Source organism: Myxocyprinus asiaticus, chromosome 2 (genome assembly GCF_019703515.2).
Source record: "Myxocyprinus asiaticus isolate MX2 ecotype Aquarium Trade chromosome 2, UBuf_Myxa_2, whole genome shotgun sequence".
Lineage (NCBI taxonomy): Eukaryota > Metazoa > Chordata > Actinopteri > Cypriniformes > Catostomidae > Myxocyprinus > Myxocyprinus asiaticus.
Window position 1 is genome coordinate 37,022,991 of NC_059345.1, and position 19,926 is coordinate 37,042,916.

A 19,926-nucleotide genomic window follows, 5' to 3' on the forward strand; every position below is an offset into this window, starting at 1 on the left:
TATATGATGGTGATTTTCTGATGGTGAGTCTCTCCATCTTGTCTTATGGCTAGGTGCACACAGAATCAGCACACTTTTACAAGTTTTCTACATGGACTGTCATCAGAAATGTGTGGAATGTATTTAAATGTGTAAATAAATGTGAGTGCAGAGGGTACTACACTATATTGATAGCTGAAAACAATCAAATTATAAAATAAAACATTTAATAAACACACAGGAGATGTGTAAAACTTTGTTAATGGCCCTTTTCGCAATATTTTCCTTTTATTATTATTATTTATTTATAACATTAGTCTTTTTTTTTTCTTTTTTTTGTTTGTTGGATTTTTCCCTTTTTCTCCCAATTTGGAATGCCCAATTCCCAGTGTGCTTTTAAGTCCTCGTGGTTGCGTAGTGATTCGCCTCAGTCCGGGTGGCAGAGGATGAATCCCAGTTGCCTCCGCGTCTGAGACCGTCAACCCGCGCATCTTATCACGTGGCTTGTTGAGCACGGAGACATAGTGCGTGTGGAGGCTTCTCGCCATCCACCGTGGCAACCACGCTCAACTCACCACACGTCCCACCGAGAACGAGCCACATTATAGCGACCACGAGGAGGTTACCCCATGTGACTCTACCATCCCCAGCAACCAGGCCAGTTTGGTTGCTTAGGAGACCTGACTGGAGTCACTCAGCACGCCCTGGGATTTGAACTAGTGAACTAGCGAATTCCAAGGGTGATAGCCAGAGTCTTTACCACTGAGCTACCCAGGCCCCCAACATTAGTCTTTGTGTTATATTACCCTGACATAAAAAAATAAATACAAAAAATTAGTTATGACTACTGTGATGGGGTTTAAAATACAGTTGCTGAGGCAGCGACAGTAAATTTGGAACTTTTCTATTATCTGCCTGTCGTCATCAATCTCTCTCGGTTTTTGTCCTCTTTGGAAAGTCGTGGAAACGCAACAGATGATTTTTTTTTTTCTTTTGCTCTTGGATCAACTTGGAATGCAAAAAAATGTTGTCCATGAGAATAGGGTCCATTCTGTTGTATGGATTTAAATATGATAAAATGTGTTGAGGGCACTACTCTGTATTGGTAACTGAAAGACTATCAACTTATCAACTATAATATTTAATAAAAAACATGCAAGAGGCAGGGTCCAATTCTGTGTGAATGTGGGTGCAGATTCGGTGCAGGCCTGCTTACACTCCATCACTCTTACCATTCGCTCCATTTCCTTCCAGTCGTTCTCCAGTTGTTCCATGGGTTTAGTCCACCAGCTGCAGAATGGAGCGTAACGTCGGCCCTGGAACCAATACTGTCTCAGCCATTCAAACTCCACCTGAGAAGAGGAGCCACAGAAGGGTAAGATGTTAAAGCTGCATCGTCATTTCTGTACCACTGCAGTCAACAAACAGAACTGCAAAAAAAAATATTGTTTTCAAACAGGTTCCCCAACACTCACCATGTCTGCCATACAAAACAGGTAGTCCTGCCCCAAATTCACACCATTGGTTGAGCCAGTGACCACATTTACACTTAAGAAAGCTATTTATTCCAGGGTTTTTGCAGAAAGTGTCATTCTGAAACGTCATGTAAACGAGAACGCTGATTTCCTTACACCTTTTAAGGGATTAAGAGAAAGCTGTTTATGTGGTCATGTAAACACATAAGCACCATTCTAAAAGGTTTTTGAAGAGTGTGCATGTGTGTGGAACAGACCAAATAACAAACTTCATAGGATGGAGCACAACAAGAATTCTGAGGCTACAGTGGGAAAAACACACACACTATAAACTATACCAATTTATAAACACCACTGTAAAATATTGACGATCCCTCACGTTCACATATATGCACTCATACATTGAGGGAATCCCAGAGTTTTATGAAAAGGGAAACCCCACTATTGAAATTGCAGGTTGCGATAGAAAGGTAAGGAAACAAACACAGCAACAACTCTGGAATATCTGGAAATGAAGCGAAACAACAGAGAATAAAATAGTGAAGACTTCCTCGGATACCATGTTTGTTATTTATACAAGCATCATGGGGAAATTACGTTGCTGTGGAGAAAGCTGCTTACTGACTGAGTCGCATGTATATGGGAGTAAAGAGTAACCACTTATACAGTGCATGTAAACCGGAAAACTGCTTTCTCGCAATAACCTGCTTTCTGGTGTCCATGTAAACATAGTAAATGTCGCAATGTTCCAACATATGTTCCAAAATAGCAACAGAGAGCCACAGTGTTTTCACTTTTCGAGGACAATCAACCAATGACTGGTTTCTAATAGTTGCCTGGATTAAGCTGGTATCGGAGACAGTATTTTAACATTCAAAATTCAATAAAAAAATGCACACATCACCTTTTAAATGTAAATAATGTATCCTTATGATCGTCTTCACACCACATCCAAAAACTTGCCCTCAGTCAAATTAATATTTTCATAATCTAAGTTTAAGTTCATGTATTATTATTATGTATTTTATTTTATTATTATTTTTTTTTTCAGAAAAAAAAATAAAAAATCAGCTAATAAGATATTTGATTTTCAGTTATGTGTAAAGAACCAACATCCCCCACAGACATCGAGCTGTTGCTATCCTTGGTTTATGAAAAGAACAAACATTAAAAAGCCAAGCAGCAACAAACTCTAAATCTTTTGAGCCAGAAAGGCTTAAAAAAAGAAAAAGGCCAGTAAAGTAAAGTCCTTGACCAAGAGGTCAAACCATAGCAAGGAGCTGACATCTACTTAACAGAAGCTGAAAAACAGCAGTCAAGTGTGTTTGATAGTCTGTAAAATGTGGTTGTTGGACAAAAATGTTTTCTGCTCCAGTCATTCTTCACTATCCCTCTCTCAGGCCCTTGTGTACTGTATTATATCAGCACGCTCTGAAACAACAGCAGTCCAACATTCATCCATTTATCAAACTCTATCTATCCATCAGAGGGCAATTTAGAAGCAGATTAGAGCAGCAGAGGTGAGTGGGTGTCAGTCACCTGAGTCAGTGAGTTGGAGAAACTAGGGAAGGGCATTTTCATGGGGTGGTGGGAGTGATTTCACAAACTAAACATCCACATTAAGGTCAAGTTAACAAGGGAACACAGGTAGCTGCACATGCTTCTAGAGGACAACACATACAGAACACAACCAAACTAGAACATTCGCATACAACACTAAAGACAAAGGTTACACACACTCTAATCTGTTTTCAGTTTCCTAAAATCATTGCTATCCAAAGTATGCGGTAATGGAGAGCGTTTTCGAAATTCTCGAGAAAAACGGCATCATAATGTGGATGAGAGGCATAAACAGAGCAAAATGAATGCGTTTTCAATTTCCTAACATCAATGGTTTCCAAAGTATGTGGTAATAGAGAGCTTTCCATGGATGAAAATGTTGTTCCAGTGAGGAGGCGTAAACATAGCAAAATCAATGTGTTTTCAACTAAAGGCCTAAAGACAACGATTTGCATTTTTAGAATTTTTACAAAATAGTATTAGTCAATTTTCCAATTAAGGACATCACCAAATGCCCCCAAAGAGAGGTTTTGTCACTAACAATTTCATCCCCAACATATAGGTAGGTACAGTGGTGTGAAAAAGTGTTTGCCCCCTTCCTGATTTCTTATTTTTTTGCATGTTTGTCACACTTAAATGTTTCAGATCATCAAACAAGTTTAAATATTAGTCAAAGATAACATAAGTAAACACAAAATGCAGTTTTTAAATGAAGGTTGTTATTATTAAGGGAAAACAAAATCCAAACCTACATGGCCCTGTGTGAAAAAGTGTTTGCCCCACCTGTTAAAACATAACTTAAGTGTGGTTTATCACACCTGAGTTCAATTTCTCTAGCCACACCCAGGCCTGATTACTGCCACACCTGTTCTCAATCAAGAAATCACTTAAATAGGACCTGCCTGACAAAGTGAAGTAGACCAAAAGATCTTCAAAAGCTAGACATCATGCCGAGATCCAAAGAAATTCAGGAACAAATGAGAAAGAAAGTAATTGAGATCTATCAGTCTGGAAAAGGTTATAAAGCCATTTCTAAAGCTTTGGGACTCCAGAGAAGCACAGTGAGAGCCATTATCCACAAATGGCGAAAACATGGAACAGTGGTGAACCTTCCCAGGAGTGGCCGGCTGACCAAAATTACCCCAAGAGCGCAGCGACGACTCATCCAAGAGGTCACAAAAGACCCCACAACAACATCCAAAGAACTGCAGGCCTCACTTGCCTCAGTTAAGGTCAGTGTTCATGACTCCACCATAAGAAAGAGACTGGGCAAAAATGGCCTGCATGGCAGAGTTCCAAGATGAAAACCACTGCTGAGCAAAAAGAACATTAAATCTAGTCTCATTTTTGCCAGAAAACATTTTGATGATCCCCAAGACTTTTGGGAAAATACTCTGTGGACTGACGAGACAAAAGTTGAACTTTTTGGAAGGTGTGTGTCCCATTACATCTGGTGTAAAAGTAACACCGCATTTCAGAAAAAGAACATCATACCAACAGTAAAATATGGTGGTGGTAGTGTGATGGTCTGGAGCTGTTTTGCTGCTTCAGGACCTGGAAGACTTGCTGTGATAAATGGAACCATGAATTCTGCTGTCTACCAAAAAATCCTGTAGGAGAATATCCGGCCATCTGTTCATGACCTCAAGCTGAAGCGAACTTGGGTTCTGCAGCAGGACAATGATCCAAAACACACCAGCAAGTCCACCTCTGAATGGCTGAAGAAAAACAAAATGAAGACTTTGGAGTGGCCTAGTCAAAGTCCTGACCTGAATCCTATTGAGATGCTGTGGCATGACCTTAAAAAGGCAGTTCATGCTCGAAAACCCTCCAATGTGGCTGAATTACAACAATTCTGCAAAGATGAGTGGGCCAAAATTCCTCCATAGCGCTGTAAAAGACTCATTGCAAGTTATCACAAACGCTTGATTGCAGTTGTTGCTGCTAAGGGTGGCCCAACCAGTTATTATGTTTAGGGGGCAATCAATTTTTCACACAGGGCCATGTAGTTTTGGATTTTGTTTTCCCTTAATAATAACAACCTTCATTTAAAAACTGCATTTTGTGTTTACTTGTGTTATCTTTGACTAATATTTAAACTTGTTTGATGATCTGAAACATTTAAGTGTGACAAACATGCAAAAAAATAAGAAATCAGGAAGGGGGCAAACACTTTTTCACACCACTGTAGATACGTATACACACAGGCACATATACACACACACACACACACAAACAAACTGCTTGTTTTGTACTCAACATCTTTGTGCAGTGCTGATAATAACTGTGTCATCACAATGGGAATGGGGGTGATGACATCTGCATTTCCTGTTTTCCTGTTTGTTGTTTTGTTTCCTTTGTTTATGTTCGCTGCTACGTGCCACCCAGGAGAGACGTAAAGATTTATCGCTCGCACTGAAAACCTCACACCTTCTCGCACCTACACATGCTTCTCTTTCCTCTCCTCCTCAACCCTTTCCTTTCATTCCTTACTTCATTGCTTTCATTCTTCATGCCATCAATCTCTCTCTTTCTCTCTCTCTCTCCCTCTCTCTACAGGGAACAACAGAATACACCACAGGCTCTCAGTCTTTCTCCTCTGGGAATCTCCCCATCTTTGACTCTTTTGAAGTGATGAGTTAACCCTCCTAAGGATGCCTAATGTAGCCACGTGCATGTGTGTATCTGTGTGTCTACCCAGAATGTAAATTTAATCCCTAGCACTAGCACTAAACAAAGCACTCCTCCAAAATGCATTCTCCAAACAACAGCCCCCCCTGCACCCTATCTAAGAGTTACAACAACCCAATGGTAATCAAAAGATCCACAACAATGCTTGACTTTTTTACAAAATGTAAAGGCCTGTTTAATCTGACATGACTGAAGGACACGAAAGTATAAAATATTTGCATATGATTTTTTCAGACCAAGAGAGTTCACTCTGTGTAAAAAACAGAATTTTCTTTATTCTCACTGAACAGCATTGAATGGAGCTTTGTCAGTATCTGAACAATAAATAAACTAGAATTAAAGCGTTAACGCATGCGATTAATTTAAAAACGTTTTAACGCGTACGTTTTTCTTAATCGCGATTAAGGCATTTACTGTTAATACAGCATAAACCAGCATAAACACTGGTTGGAAGGGGGAACCTTTGTAATGTGTCTGACCGGAGTCATTACACTGACGCACACTTCACAACACACATACACAACAACGTTTCCATGTAAGTGATCAAATGATGGGGAATGGACCTCTTAACGCTATTTAATACACAAAACAAGCTCAGATGGGACTTGATAGAAATCAAGTATTTTTCAGCCTATGAAAGGTGCATTTTAATTACCATAGAAGCACGTCAAATCTTAACTATCATCAAAATGCAGAATGAGACATTTTTTCTACAAGTGCTTTTCATGTGGAGTTCAAATTGACCCTTAATGCTATCGCTGACGCGAATCATGAACACAGCTTCACAACCACAGTATACCAGCAGATTAATGTTCTGGAGAATTTGAGTTTAAGAGATTTAATGCGAATTGCAATGAATATGCAACCTATGTGGGGAACAGTTCTTTCAATTAGTCAAACTCCCATTTAGACTTTGGGAAACATTTAATGTTGCTTGAATTGGTGCTATTTTAGTGCATTTCTATCTTTATACTGTGGAATGCTTTTGTTTGGAAAATTTTAATAAAGCATTACATTGTTACATATTGTTTTTATTTCTTTCCTAAGATGTAAATAAATGCATTTTGACAGGAAAAAAGTATATGTCAAATTTCAGCACTTTCAAAATAGGTATGTAATCATGATTAACTACAAAAAAATTATGTGATTAATCGCGATTACAAATTTTAATCGACTGACAGCACTAAAATAAATGTATTTATTCTAAGGCTAGTTTTTCATTTTTATTTATATTCTGTTTTTTATTTATTTATTTTTATTCAAACTCATACTTTATTCAATCAGTTTAATTTGCAGGACCATAAAACCTCACAGCTGACTCTCCTATTCTGAGATGCTTTAAATACCTGTGTTTCCAAGCATCCATTCAAATGGGACCATCTTTAGCTGGCCTGAGATCAGACACCCAGGGTTCACTTTCACATATGGCCGTCTTCAAAGAAATGCTACACTTTGTGTTGGTTCAAACCTACACTCACTTCAGACCAATACCTACCGCTGAGCAACTCTCTACAAACTGTCTGTCTGTCCTTCTGTGTTGAAAGTCCACACAGTGCGGTGAGCATTGAGCTAACATGGAGGCCAGTTTCCAGCAGAGCAGTCCTGCAACAGGCTCAGAGTTGGAAACTATGCGACTGGCATTTAGAGCCAAGCCGATGACTGCTGTGAGGTACTGAGGCTAAATGCCACCTGCATATGCTGGAGGGGAGGCAGAAAGAGAGATGAAATAGGCAGAAACAAAAGGTTTCAGTATCAGGTGTAGACTGTCTGTCTATATCTCACCATACCCTTCCAGCTGTAAATGGTGATACCTACATGCTAGTTACAGCAGTAGCCAGGTGTTGACCATTGTGACCTGCAGACATAGCAAAGCAGCATCTAATAGATCAAATGGGTCAAGGTATCTAGACATCTCTCACAAACAGCTCACTCACGACTACCACTCAATTTAACCATAGCACTCTCGAGTCTAGCACCTCTGTGACTAAATCAATAAAGGCCACTCTGAACTGTTTGCTCTGTAAACCCACAGCTTCACATGGCTATACATATAAAGAATTGCATATGTGCATGCACAAACTCAGACTATGAGAACAAGGGATGCACAATCTACGTGGACATAACTACGGGCACACAAACACACTCACATGCTCTAATGCTTTCATGCAAAAATTGCTTGAGCTTATTCAAACAGGTGTATCACAATTAGTCACGAGACTCAATCGTTGTTAAACCTGGCACGCCGTGTTTTGAGGCATCAAGTACAAAAAGGTTTACGCAGAAATTAGATTTGAAAGCTGCAGCTGAAAGGAGGATATTCAGTTTATAAAAGGGGTGGTCACACTAGGCTTTGAACATGCAGATTCTTTTTTTTTTTTTTTAATCGGACAGTGCAATGGATAAGGATATGTCTTGCAGGAGGGCTTCTGGTTTTAGTAAATAACATTTCCCAAATAACAAATAATATCATATTCAAAATGTTAAAAAATACCGTCAACTCACTTTACAGCAACAATAAAGAAAATACAGCTTTGAAATATGTATCCTTTGAATTGAGCCAAGAGGTCAGTGTTTTATGTTTTGATCTTCTATTGGTCATGTGTCCTCTCATCATCCAGATTCACAATTCAGAATTGACCAAACTTGAACTTTGGTACGCAACGTTGTATGAAATTTCTTCGCATGAGCTTGCGTTTCCGGTCTCCCACGTTCGGATGAGTTTGAATGGGAGTGAACTACTTACATTTCGGTCTGTTCTTCAAACAAAGGAAATGTATGGCTTCAGAAGACTTAGAATGTAGAGCACAAGTTATATGGTCTACTTTTCAGATGCTTTTTGTGGTGATTTTGTACATTTTGGAGCTTGACAGGCACTGCCACTGTGTTTACTCTCGCTGTTTTGAAAAGAACAACTAGGGCATTCTTTGAAATATTTCCTTTTGTGTACCACAGATAAAAGAAAGTCATTAATATTTTAAATGAAATGAAGGTAAGTAAATTATGACATAATTTTCATTTTTGGGTGAGCTATTCCTTTAATTCCACAAACATGAAAGGTGAAGGGGCCATTTGCAACAAATGTATACTTGTACAAAAAAAGGTAGGCATGGGTGTCTCAAGACTAGTTTTTAAAAGTTAATGTTCTTTTTAATTTAACACAACAATTAAAAAAACACAACTCTCCTGCGCAAGACGCTGAAAAAACAGCAAGACGCGACGTAGCTGTCAAAGAAATCCATCTATTGCAGGTTTACATAGCAATTTTAGCTAAAGTTTACATTTACAAAACAATTGAAAAACAGCGTGGATGGAGGGAATAACGTATTCGGTTTGAACTGCCCATAACACACTTTAAAAGACCCTGCAGGCCCAAAACTTTGGGAGTGAGAAAGATAGAGATAGAGAGGAAGATACAATTTTTGCTATATCTCCATCTACCAGCAACAACATCCTTCCCTCATGCCCTAAGCACACAGGTAAACATTCACCATCATCACAGTCAATAGATTACCACAGCCCATTAATCTTACACACACCCTTCGGTTCAACTTCAAGCAAATACCCATCAGGGGCTGCTTACTGCACCAATCTCCATGCAGTCCAACACACTAAACAAGAGCAAGATGCTGAGCTCTGCTGCAACACCAAGCTGAGGTAAAAATTCCTATCAATAATAAATACAATAATACATCATTTAAGAACACACATAGGCCCTTGTGGCCAGTTTCAACAAAATAGCCTCAATCAGGTCAAAGTGTTGAGGCCCCTAACCTCCAGGGAAACAGCCGCTCCCAGGCAGGGCTGTATATATATAGCACTTTATATTTTTCGGGGGTTTTTAAGGTGCTGAATGGTAATACAGGTGAGTTGGGGTTCAACAGAGTCCTTCACAAGGCCACACTGATGGTTAGGCTCGCTGAAGGAGCTATTGTTTGGGGTTTGAAAAATTAATGGCAAGTACAACCTTTAAAAAACCTCTGAGCAATCTCATTTGTTATGGTCTGAGACATGCGTTTGGGATATGGTGTCACAAGCACACATTTTACAATGCTTTAAACACACTCATTCTCACGTATATACACACAAACCTCGTTGTGTATGTCCTCAATGTGCTGCAGGGTGGAGGGAAGGAGGGAAAACAAGCTTTTGGTGTTATTCTCAGGGTCTGTGTGTAAATTCTCCAAGGCCTCCGAGCAACGCTTCTGTATGTAGTCCAGTGTACCTGTACAACACTAAATAAACAGGTCAGATATTTACGTGTATTCACACAAAACACTGTGTCCTAACCAGGCGCAACGAAATAAAGCGACAAATGATAATAGCATTTTTTAGTTTTTGGTTTTTGTCCTAACCAGCCCCCGCAGGACATTCTGTAGATTGTTTGGTTTCTATTTCTGCGGCTTTGCACTGGGCAGCGCTGTTTAATCTCATTGGTCTAAAATCCCACTCCTCATAAATTCACATTAAATATCAAATTTGTTCTGATTAGTTGTGATTGTGTCACGTCACAGTTTACGTTCAGTGTGGAAGGGCAAATTCCTTATAGTTGAAAAACTTCCTGGTTAGGGTACAGTGTAAGGAAGAAATAGGCAGGTATCGCTAAGAACATGAGAGCACAGGTGTGAACAGGATAGCTATGGACAGAAGACTCTCACCTGTATAACTCTGTGTGTGGAGCTGAATCTAGCAGTGTCACCAGCCAGAACACAGTGCTGATGTGTTCGATTCAAATCATCTATAGACACAACCACACAGACACACAAAACAACAATCAGCAAAAAAACATTAGGAACAGGAACACTGTGATTTCTCTAATTTATTTCCAACCAGAAGTTTATCTGGCACGATACTGGAATTGTGCAGGGGCTAACCTGGGCTGCAATCTAGGCTTCAGGTTGAGGATATCTGGGGAAGTAATTACCACAAGCAAAGATTCATTGTGGAATTTAAAAAGACACGTGGCCAAATACATTACAAAGTGCTCAGTTCATATTAGGAAAAAACTGAAAGTGGGTTACATATCTCTTTCTCCTCTTTCAGATACCCAATACAAAACTTCGAAAAATCACATCATCATACATCATAAAAGATCGTAATTGCAAATATTGCACTTTTTTCCCCCCACAGTACATTAAATTGAACTATAACAACCTTAACGCCAACTAAGGTTATCAGTTGCATAAGGGATTAAAACTGAAAATGCATGAACATTTTTTGCAGAACACAACCTTTCAATTGTTCCAGAGTTTTTCATTAAGCCAAATTGTCATCTCCTGCGTGTTCTTATGATGTGAAGCGTTCACCATTTAGTGCTGACTGCGGCAGCAGCGCCATATATATTTCTTTGTTTGTGTCCAATTTTATCAGCTGGTTTTAAAGAAAATGTCCCCTATATGCTTAACATTTTAAATTAAAATGTTTTCAATTAAATAGGGGATGCAGGTGAATGACATAGGGGATGGTGGACATATTGAGCTACAAATAATTATTAAACACTCGAACGGACAGAGTTGTACAATTTCTGTCATGGGCAATGTTTCTCGATAATGTTGCAACCAGAGTTGTGTAAAATACTTAAAAATAGTAGTCTACTAAAAATGTATAATTATTTATCTAAAACTGTAATCAGATTAATTTAATAATTACTTCATTGAAAAATAATCACATTAATAATTAGTTTTAAGTTACTTTCTAAAACACATTTCTGCTCATCAAATTCAAAATAATGTCTATATTTCTTTATTGTTCATTCCTCCTTCAAAATGACTCGTTACGGGGCCCTAATTCATATATTCTACATAAATAATATATTAGAAGTAAGCAACACCCTATAATCTGATTACAAAATTTAAAATGTAATGCATTATACTACTTTTTGACTAAAAAGTAATTATATTACAGTAACTAATTACTTTGTAATTGCATTACACCCAACACAGCTGAAAGGAGGATTTTTATTTCACCGATACGTCCAGAAAATGGTTTTCTCAACATAAAAAAAGTACGGAAACACTGCCAAAAATGGAAATTGTATGAAATCTTCTCAAGGTGCCGAAAGTTATTAAATATTCATGAATTTCATAAAAGAAATAATGATGGCTTTAGTAAGAGGTTTCAAATGTAGGCTTGGCCTCTGTCAAATTTACGTCTGTCACGACATACACAGACACTGTTTTAAATGTGGTCCTTTTCAACATGTTTTTTATTCTCAGAAAAAGTGTGCACTGATCTATTACAGATCAGCGGTAAAATGGCTTTCCAAGGATCGAAATATGCCAATACAATTTATTAAAGGTCACTTTGTCTCTTTTATGAATTGTTAAAGATGAGAGTAAGTTGCACAAAATGGACTACAGGTGGTCCAAGTCTCGCTGATTTACTAAAGTTTTTACGTGTTATTCAGATAACGATGCTTTTAGGAAACAAGAAATAGAGATTAAGCGGCTGCTACTAACGTGCAACTAACGTTCCACTTAGTGCTTTGGTAAACCCAGCCTTGATCTAGTTTTACATATTTTTATATCTATTAATTATTTTCCTGATAATTATATAGAGGTATGCCATTCGATTTATGTATGCACATTTCATAATAGGTGAGGTGCAGAATATAAAAAAAATCCCAGAGCGGACTTCAAGCGGAGCGATAACACTCTACTTAAAAAAAAAAAACTGTTTCTGTTCTCTCTGTTCTTCTGTGTTTGTAGCCAGAGTTTCAAGCACTCAGTGCTACTTTCCTATAGTTCTCTCAGAAATACCTTTATTTATATTTCTTTTCTAAATATTTTTTTTTTATTTTTTTTTTATTGATTCAAAAATACACAGCAGAGAAAAACACAACACATACACATCGAATCAACATTTAACATTTAACCCCTACTAATATCCCTCCCCAATCACATACCCCACCCTGACCCCCAACGAACACCCCTGTGGTCACATACCATAACACACACACACACACACACACACACACACACAAAAGAAAACAAAAAAAGTAAAATATAATAAACGTACATAATTAAACTAAACTTCTCTCTCCACATCCCCTCCCCGAGAGTCCCCCCAAAACACCAAATAACTGCCCCACTTCCTAACAACAAGTCTCCACACCCCAGACTTCTACTTGTCACCTCCTCAAAAGCTGCCACCCTCCCCATCTCCGCACACCACTCCAGAAACGAGGGCGCTCCATCTGACTTCCATGCCCTTAAAATTATTTGTCTGCCAATCATGATACTGGTCAGAACCCAATTTTTTATGTGTTTATCCCCCAAATGTATGACCACCCCATCACCCAAAATACCGAGTCTGGGGCAAAGTAAAATCTGAGTGCCCAAACGTCACACATACAACTCTGAATCTTCAACCAAAATTCTTGGATCTCAACACACCTCCAAAAAACATGGGTTGTGTCTCCATCTTCTGATTGGCATTGCCAGCAGGTGGGTCTGTCTTTAAGACCAAGCCTATACAATCTAGAGGGGGACCAATAGAATCGATGTTAAATCTTGAACTGCATAAGGCACACCCTTGCATCTCTAGATGCAGACTTGATATTTTTTAAAATCCTAGCCCACACTCCCTCCTCCAATAGCAAGTTTAAATCTTTCTCCCATAATCTCTTGATAGAAGTTAAAGCTCTGACCCCCAGACTCTGAATTAGCAGGGAGTAATACACTGATGCCTCATGACCTTTTCCAAAAACAATACAGAGCAGGTGACACAGCTGTAAATATCTATAGAACTGAGATCTGGGAATCCCAAAATGTTGAACAAAATTTTCAAAAGATCTCAACACTCCACTCTCATATAGGTCACCGAGTGTAGTAACCCCCCTCACAATCCACTCTGACCAACAGAAAGGGGACTTATTAATACATAATTTAGGGTTCAGCCATATGCTTGAGGCAACATTTAAATAAATGTCAGAGCGAAAATGCGAGATAACGGGGTGTAACTTAACTTCTCAGATTAGTTTGATAGAAAGGCTTTGCAATGGCAAAATAGGGACAAGATCTTCCTGTTTAATACAAAACCAGGGAGGGGCTCTCTCAGGTGGAAGCTGATATATGAGACCGAATGCATAATAATAAAACAAAAACTTGGGTAGGCCAAGCCCACCTTTGTCAATCGGCCTATGTAACTTATTAAAATGTAATCTAGGATGCTTACCATTCCAAATGAAGGACTATGTATACGCTATGAGATCAAATTGCTTGAAATAAGAGAGGGGGACATCTACTGGGAGAGATTGTAACATGTATTTAAATTTTGGAATACAATTCATTTTAATAACATTAACTTTCCCAATCATAGATAAATGTAATGAAGCCCACCTGCCCACATCAGGTGGGCTCCCAGTACAATACTGTACATTCTATATATATATATACTTTTGTTTTATTTTTATTTTTTTATATATTTTAATTTTTAATTTTTATTGAATAATGTGTATCTATATAGTAAAAAAAAAAAAAAAAAAACAGCGTATTGTATACTGTACAGTGTATGTTATTATTTGTATATTGTTGAGTGTAATTATGTGTATAACAGATGTTTAAATTATGTTGTGTTAATTTGATGTTATTGTAAATTGGTATATGTCTCATCACTGTCACGACTGCTATGTTGATCGGAACTGCACCCAAGAATTTCACACACCATTGCACTTGTGTATATGGCTGTGTGACAATAAAGTGATTTGATTTGACATCGCTCGAAAACCTTTTTATTAAGGGGTCAAAATTAACTCTAACTAAATCAGACAAATTTGTTGGGAATAAAATGCCCAAATACTTAATGCCCTGTTTGGGCCACTGGAAGGCGCCCAACTGGAAAGCCGTTACTGGGCAGTATGCTCTCAGAGCCAAAGCTTCGGATTTATACCAACTGACTCTGTATCCTGAGAACTTAGAAAAGGAATTAATAATTCTATGGAGGCAAGGCATAGATCTAATGGGGTCGAAGACGAATAATAAAATATCATCTGCGTAAAGCAAAAGCTTATGCGCCATACCTCCCGCCACCACCCCTGGAAAATCATCTTCCCTTCTTATCGTGGCTGCTAATAGTTCCAGGGCAAGACAGAACAATAATGGGGAAAGAGGGCAACCCTGCCGGGATACATTTGTTTGTATCACTGCTACTGGGTGTCTATAAAGTAACTTAATCCATCCAATAAAAGTATTCCCGAACCCATATATTTCCAAAATCTTAAAAAGATAATCCCATTCTACCATATCAAACGCATTTTCTGCGTCAAGTGAGATGGCCGCGACTGGAGTCTGATCAATCGCCACTGACCACATAATACTGATGAACCCCTAATGTTATTAGAAGAGCTGTGGCCCCGAATAAACCCCACCTGATCTATATGTATAAAAGATGTCATAACTTAGTCAGTTAGCCAGAATTTTTAACAATATTTTCACGTCTAGCTGGATCAGGGAAATTGGATGGTAACTCTTACACTCGCTTGGATCTTTGTCCTTTTTTAAGAATCAGACTGATCTGGGCTTGAGTCATGGTTGGCGGAAGCTTTCCATTCTTCAATGTTTCCGTATAAACTGCTAACAAATGTGGAGCCAGTTCTGTAGCATAAGATCTAAAAAAAACTCAGCTGCAAAGCCATCTGGCCCTGGAGCCTTGCCTGTAGGCAAGGCCTTAATTACCTCGCCAAGCTCCTCCAAGTTTATCTCAGATTCAAGAGAATTTTTTTGCTCAGTCGTCAGTTTAGGGAATTTTAATGGTTCCACAAAGTTTCTAATGTCTTCATCAGTAAACGAGGATGTGGAACTATAGAGATCAAGATAGTATTCTTTAAAAGCATAATTAATATCAATGGCTGAGGTAAATATTTAATCACCAGCAGATTTCACTGAGGTAATGGTAGAAAGAGACTCTCCCTGCTTTATATATCTAGCCAAAAGCTTCCCTGCTTTGTCCCCCGACTCAAAGTATGACTGTCTTGCCCTGAATAGCCAAAACTCCACCTTCCGTGACAAAATAGTATTATATCTGTATTTCAATCGGGTCAATTCTCTGAGGCCATCAGACGACATTCGGCGCTTCAGCTCTGCCTCGGCACTTTTAATATTCCCTTCCAACTCCACGAGTTCTCGTGCTTTGGATTTTTTGGTGAATGAGGCATACTGTATGATCCAACCCCTAAGAACCACCTTGAATGCTTCCCAAGCCACGCCCAGAGAGGATACTGAGGACCAGTTGGTCTCCATATAGACACTGATTTCAGCCTTTAGCATTTGTTGGAATTCAGGAGTTTGCCAAAGGGATACATTAAAGTGGCAACAATATGATTTCTTTTTCATCGTATGTGGCAACACTTCTAAACACACCAAGGCGTGATCTGAGACTAAAATGTTTCCAATTGAACAATCAACAACAGATGAAATGAGGGATTTGGATATAAAAAAATAAAAAAATAAAAAAAATAAAAAATGTTTTCTAGAATAAATCTTATGGACTGATGAAAAAAATGTATATCTACCAGATGTGTTCAAAAGTCTCCAGATATCTGTAAGACCAAGATTTTTACACATCCTGTGAAGCGTCACTGTTGTTCTAGGGGGCTTACACACTTTTGCTTCACTATTATCAAGGACTGAGTCCATCAAAAGATTAAGGTCTCCTCCCAATATTATATCATGAGGGGTGCCAGCTGCTTGCAACATCCCTTCAAGATCTAGAAAAAAGCCCTGATCATCAGCATTAGGTGTGTAAATATTAGCCAAAATCAACCTATGCCCCTAAATTTCTGCTAAAACAATAATGACTCTTCCTAATTTATCTTTTAATCTGTTTGAGACATTTGAATTGTAGATGCTTACTTATCAATGTAATGACTCCCCTGCTCTTACTTGAGCCAGCACTAAAGAAAACGTCCACCCCATATCTTCCCAAATTTTTCAGCTTCCTGCAGGGAAAGATGCATTTCTTGAAGAAACACTATATCATATTTCTTATGTTTAAGAAAAGAAATAACCTTCCTTCTTTTTATGGGGTGTCCCAACCCATTCACATTCCACGTGGAGAGAGACAACCCACTCATATTAACATTTGACATTTTTACATATTAGAAAAAATAGAATAAAATGTGTCAAAAATAAAAATTATAACAACCACATTCCGATATCAGTACAACAGTCAAACCCCGAACTTCTCCCCGAGCCAAACAAACAGAAAAAAGAAAAACGTGCCTATTAACCCCGCGCACGACAGCGCCAACTGGCGTCCATCCCTCAAATCCGGTGCTTCAGTACAAATTTTGTGAGACAGAATAACACAACAGAAAATAATCTATAAAACAACTCCAGCCAAAAGGAGGCATAAGCACAAAGAACGTGTAGATTCATCCACATAACTGTTCCGAAGGTGTGTTCCTCCACAAAACAAACTCCAGCCGCTAGGTGGAACAGCACAAAAAGAAACCAACAAGGCACCCAGTTTCCTCGGACAGTCAAGTGAATGTTCAGTGAGTCAGAACAGATTTTTTGCTCAAAACATGAGTGAGCAGGCAAAACACATTTCTTTTGTTTCATATGGGATTCATATTCAACTGTAGGTTATAACAGAATGGCACAATCATAAAACAAAACATGGCAACAAAGAAAAAAATGAAATAACCCCTGTTCAAAAGTCTGCATACCCTTAGTTCTTAATACTGTGTATTGCCCCCTTTAGGATCAATGACAGCGTGCAGTCTTTTGTAATAGTTGTCTATGAGGCCCCAAATTTCATAAAAAATAATTTCAAATAAAATTCCGTTACCTTGTTACGCAGGTCTTTTGACAGTTCTTTTCTGCTCCCCATGGCTCAGTATCTAGCCTGCTCAGTGCATCCACGTGAGAGCTAACAAACTCATTGACTATTTATACACAGACACTATTTGCAATTTAAAAAGCCACAGGTGTGGGAAATTAACCTTTAATTGCCATTTAAACCTGTGTGTGTCACCTTGTGTGTCTGTAACAAGGCCAAACATTCAAGGGTATGTAAACTTTTGATCAGGGCCATTTGGGTGATTTCTGTTATCATTATGATTTAAAAAGGAGCCAAACAACTATGTCATGATAAATGGCTTCATATGATCACTATCCTTAAATAAAAGACATGATCAGTCATATTTTCAAAGTCAATGCCAAAATTTCACAATTTCTGCCAGGGTATGCAAACTTTTGAGCACAACTTATATATATATATATATATAAAATAATTAAATATACAACACTGGCTATTCAGGAGTTGTCTTTTAGGGCGCTTATACACTTGAGGAAGCTCCGATGAGTGTTTGATTGATAGGAATTAAAGATCTGTTTGAGGGTGTAGAAAGAGTGGAATCAAGCGGAATACAGACAATGTGATTTCTGCAGGATCTTCCTACCTGTCTGAAATTCTCATTGGTCAGTGGATGCTTACGTCAAAGTGCGCTGCAGCAAAAGTTTACATTTTTGTATAACTTTTAGTTGCTTGATAGTGTATCACTTTTGCAATCCCTTTCATTTTTTCTTTACACCCTCACGATGAACCATTCCCATTGAATTCAATGGATTTATAGCTTTCTCTGAATTCGCATAAACTACTGGCAAGGCCCTAATTTGGGGCATATTTTATTTACCTAACCACTTAGATATTGTACAGTAAAGCTGAATAGCCTGCTATGCATAATTTGGGGCACCTTACAGGTATCTGCACTGAAAGGGCCTCTTTTTGCCTTAAAGTGCATTCCTCTGTATGGTCTGAAAAAAGAAGAGACAAACAATACCAATGTCTTTTTCTCCTCACACAATTATTCTTTCCTGTTGCATTACATTGTCTTTAAAGTACACTGTATCTAATAATACACAGCATCACTTAACCTGTACTCTGACAAAACCTCACCAGGAATCTTTGGCCATACCAAATTCCCCTACTACATATTTATGATTATTCCCTCATCGTCAGGTGGCTGCTATCCTTGATTTAAAAGCGGGCTTTTAAATCGATTAGGTCAAAACCTCTCCCTAAGTCTGTCCTCTCCCTGGAGCATTCAGCAAAGGAAATCTTATTACCAGCTGGGCCCGGTGTCGGTCCAACGAATTGTTCCCTGCTAACCAGCCCCAAATTCCATTTTTGAGAATCCACTGATTAGATTTGCACATAGGAGTCTCAGGCATTAGTGGATCAAGAGGAAGAGAGCTATAACAATGTTTGAAAATGATGGGAATGTGGAGTTGAATATTTGTTTTATTCTTTCTTTTTTATTCTTATTTCAAGCCCCCAGAGCTGGGCTCTTTGGGAAAAAAGATACCTGATGTGAGACGTGGGATGCTAAACCACAGCTCAGAAATAAAGGCTTGATTTTTTTAAAGGCTAGAGTGATTTTCTCCAAATCTCAGAGACAGGATGCCTGCTGAAAATCCTGACCCCTTAGTTATCATACTTTTAAAAGTAGCTTCATATCAATTCAATAGCAAAAATCAGACTAAATTAGTCAGAATGAGCCAGTTTCCAAATCACACATCAACCCACATCCTGTGACAAGGAAAAACCCATTATGACTAATTATGTTTATATTGCTTTAGCTTTTCACCTAAATTCACTTCACAAGACAAAGGAACTGTTCAGACTGAATGTTATCTTGCGCTAAAAAAAAATACACGTACACTATATGGACAAAAAATATGTGGACACCCCCTTCTAATTTACAGGTTTGGCTATTCCAGTAGTTTTTGTGAGAACAAAGCTTAATGCTAACCCATTCAATGTTATTCTTGCAAACTGTGTGCTTCAAACATTGTGATGACAGTTTGGGGGTGGATCTTTTCTGTTCCAGAATGACAATGCCCCTGTGCACATAGTGAGGTCCATAAATACATTGTTTGCTGAGTCTGGTGTGGAAGAACTTGGCTGGCCTGCACAAAGCCTAGACCTGAGGCACTCTGAACCCCTTTGGGATGAATTTGAACTGCAAATACCTGCATCTATATTCTAACATCTAGTGTGTGGGGGGGTTTATGAGGACATTTTTTTAGGTTACAAACTGGTAATTGCAAGGGTATTATGCTATATATATTGTTTATGAGGACATTTCTAGTGTCCCCATAATTCAAATAGCTTAAAAAAAAAAAAAAAAAAAAAAAAAAGTACTAAACAATGTCTTTTTGAAAATGTAAAATGCAGAAAGTTTTTTGTGAGGGTTAGGTTTAGGGGTAGGATTAGGGTT

At 38.4% G+C, this 19,926-nt stretch overlaps 1 protein-coding gene across 3 annotated transcripts in view; it reads right to left on the minus strand.

The window, feature by feature from the left end:
- LOC127415990 (alpha-ketoglutarate-dependent dioxygenase FTO-like) overlaps positions 1 to 19,926 on the minus strand; it is a 252,691-nt gene that overhangs the window by 151,144 nt on the left and 81,621 nt on the right. For all 3 annotated transcript variants that reach the window (XM_051655075.1, XM_051655073.1, XM_051655078.1), the window contains exons 5-7: positions 10,361 to 10,440; positions 9,794 to 9,937; positions 1,212 to 1,331 (exon numbers count right to left, since the gene is read on the minus strand). In XM_051655075.1, coding sequence (XP_051511035.1) covers positions 1,212 to 1,331; positions 9,794 to 9,937; positions 10,361 to 10,440 — 344 coding nt within the window. The remainder of the gene's footprint in view (positions 1 to 1,211; positions 1,332 to 9,793; positions 9,938 to 10,360; positions 10,441 to 19,926) is intronic.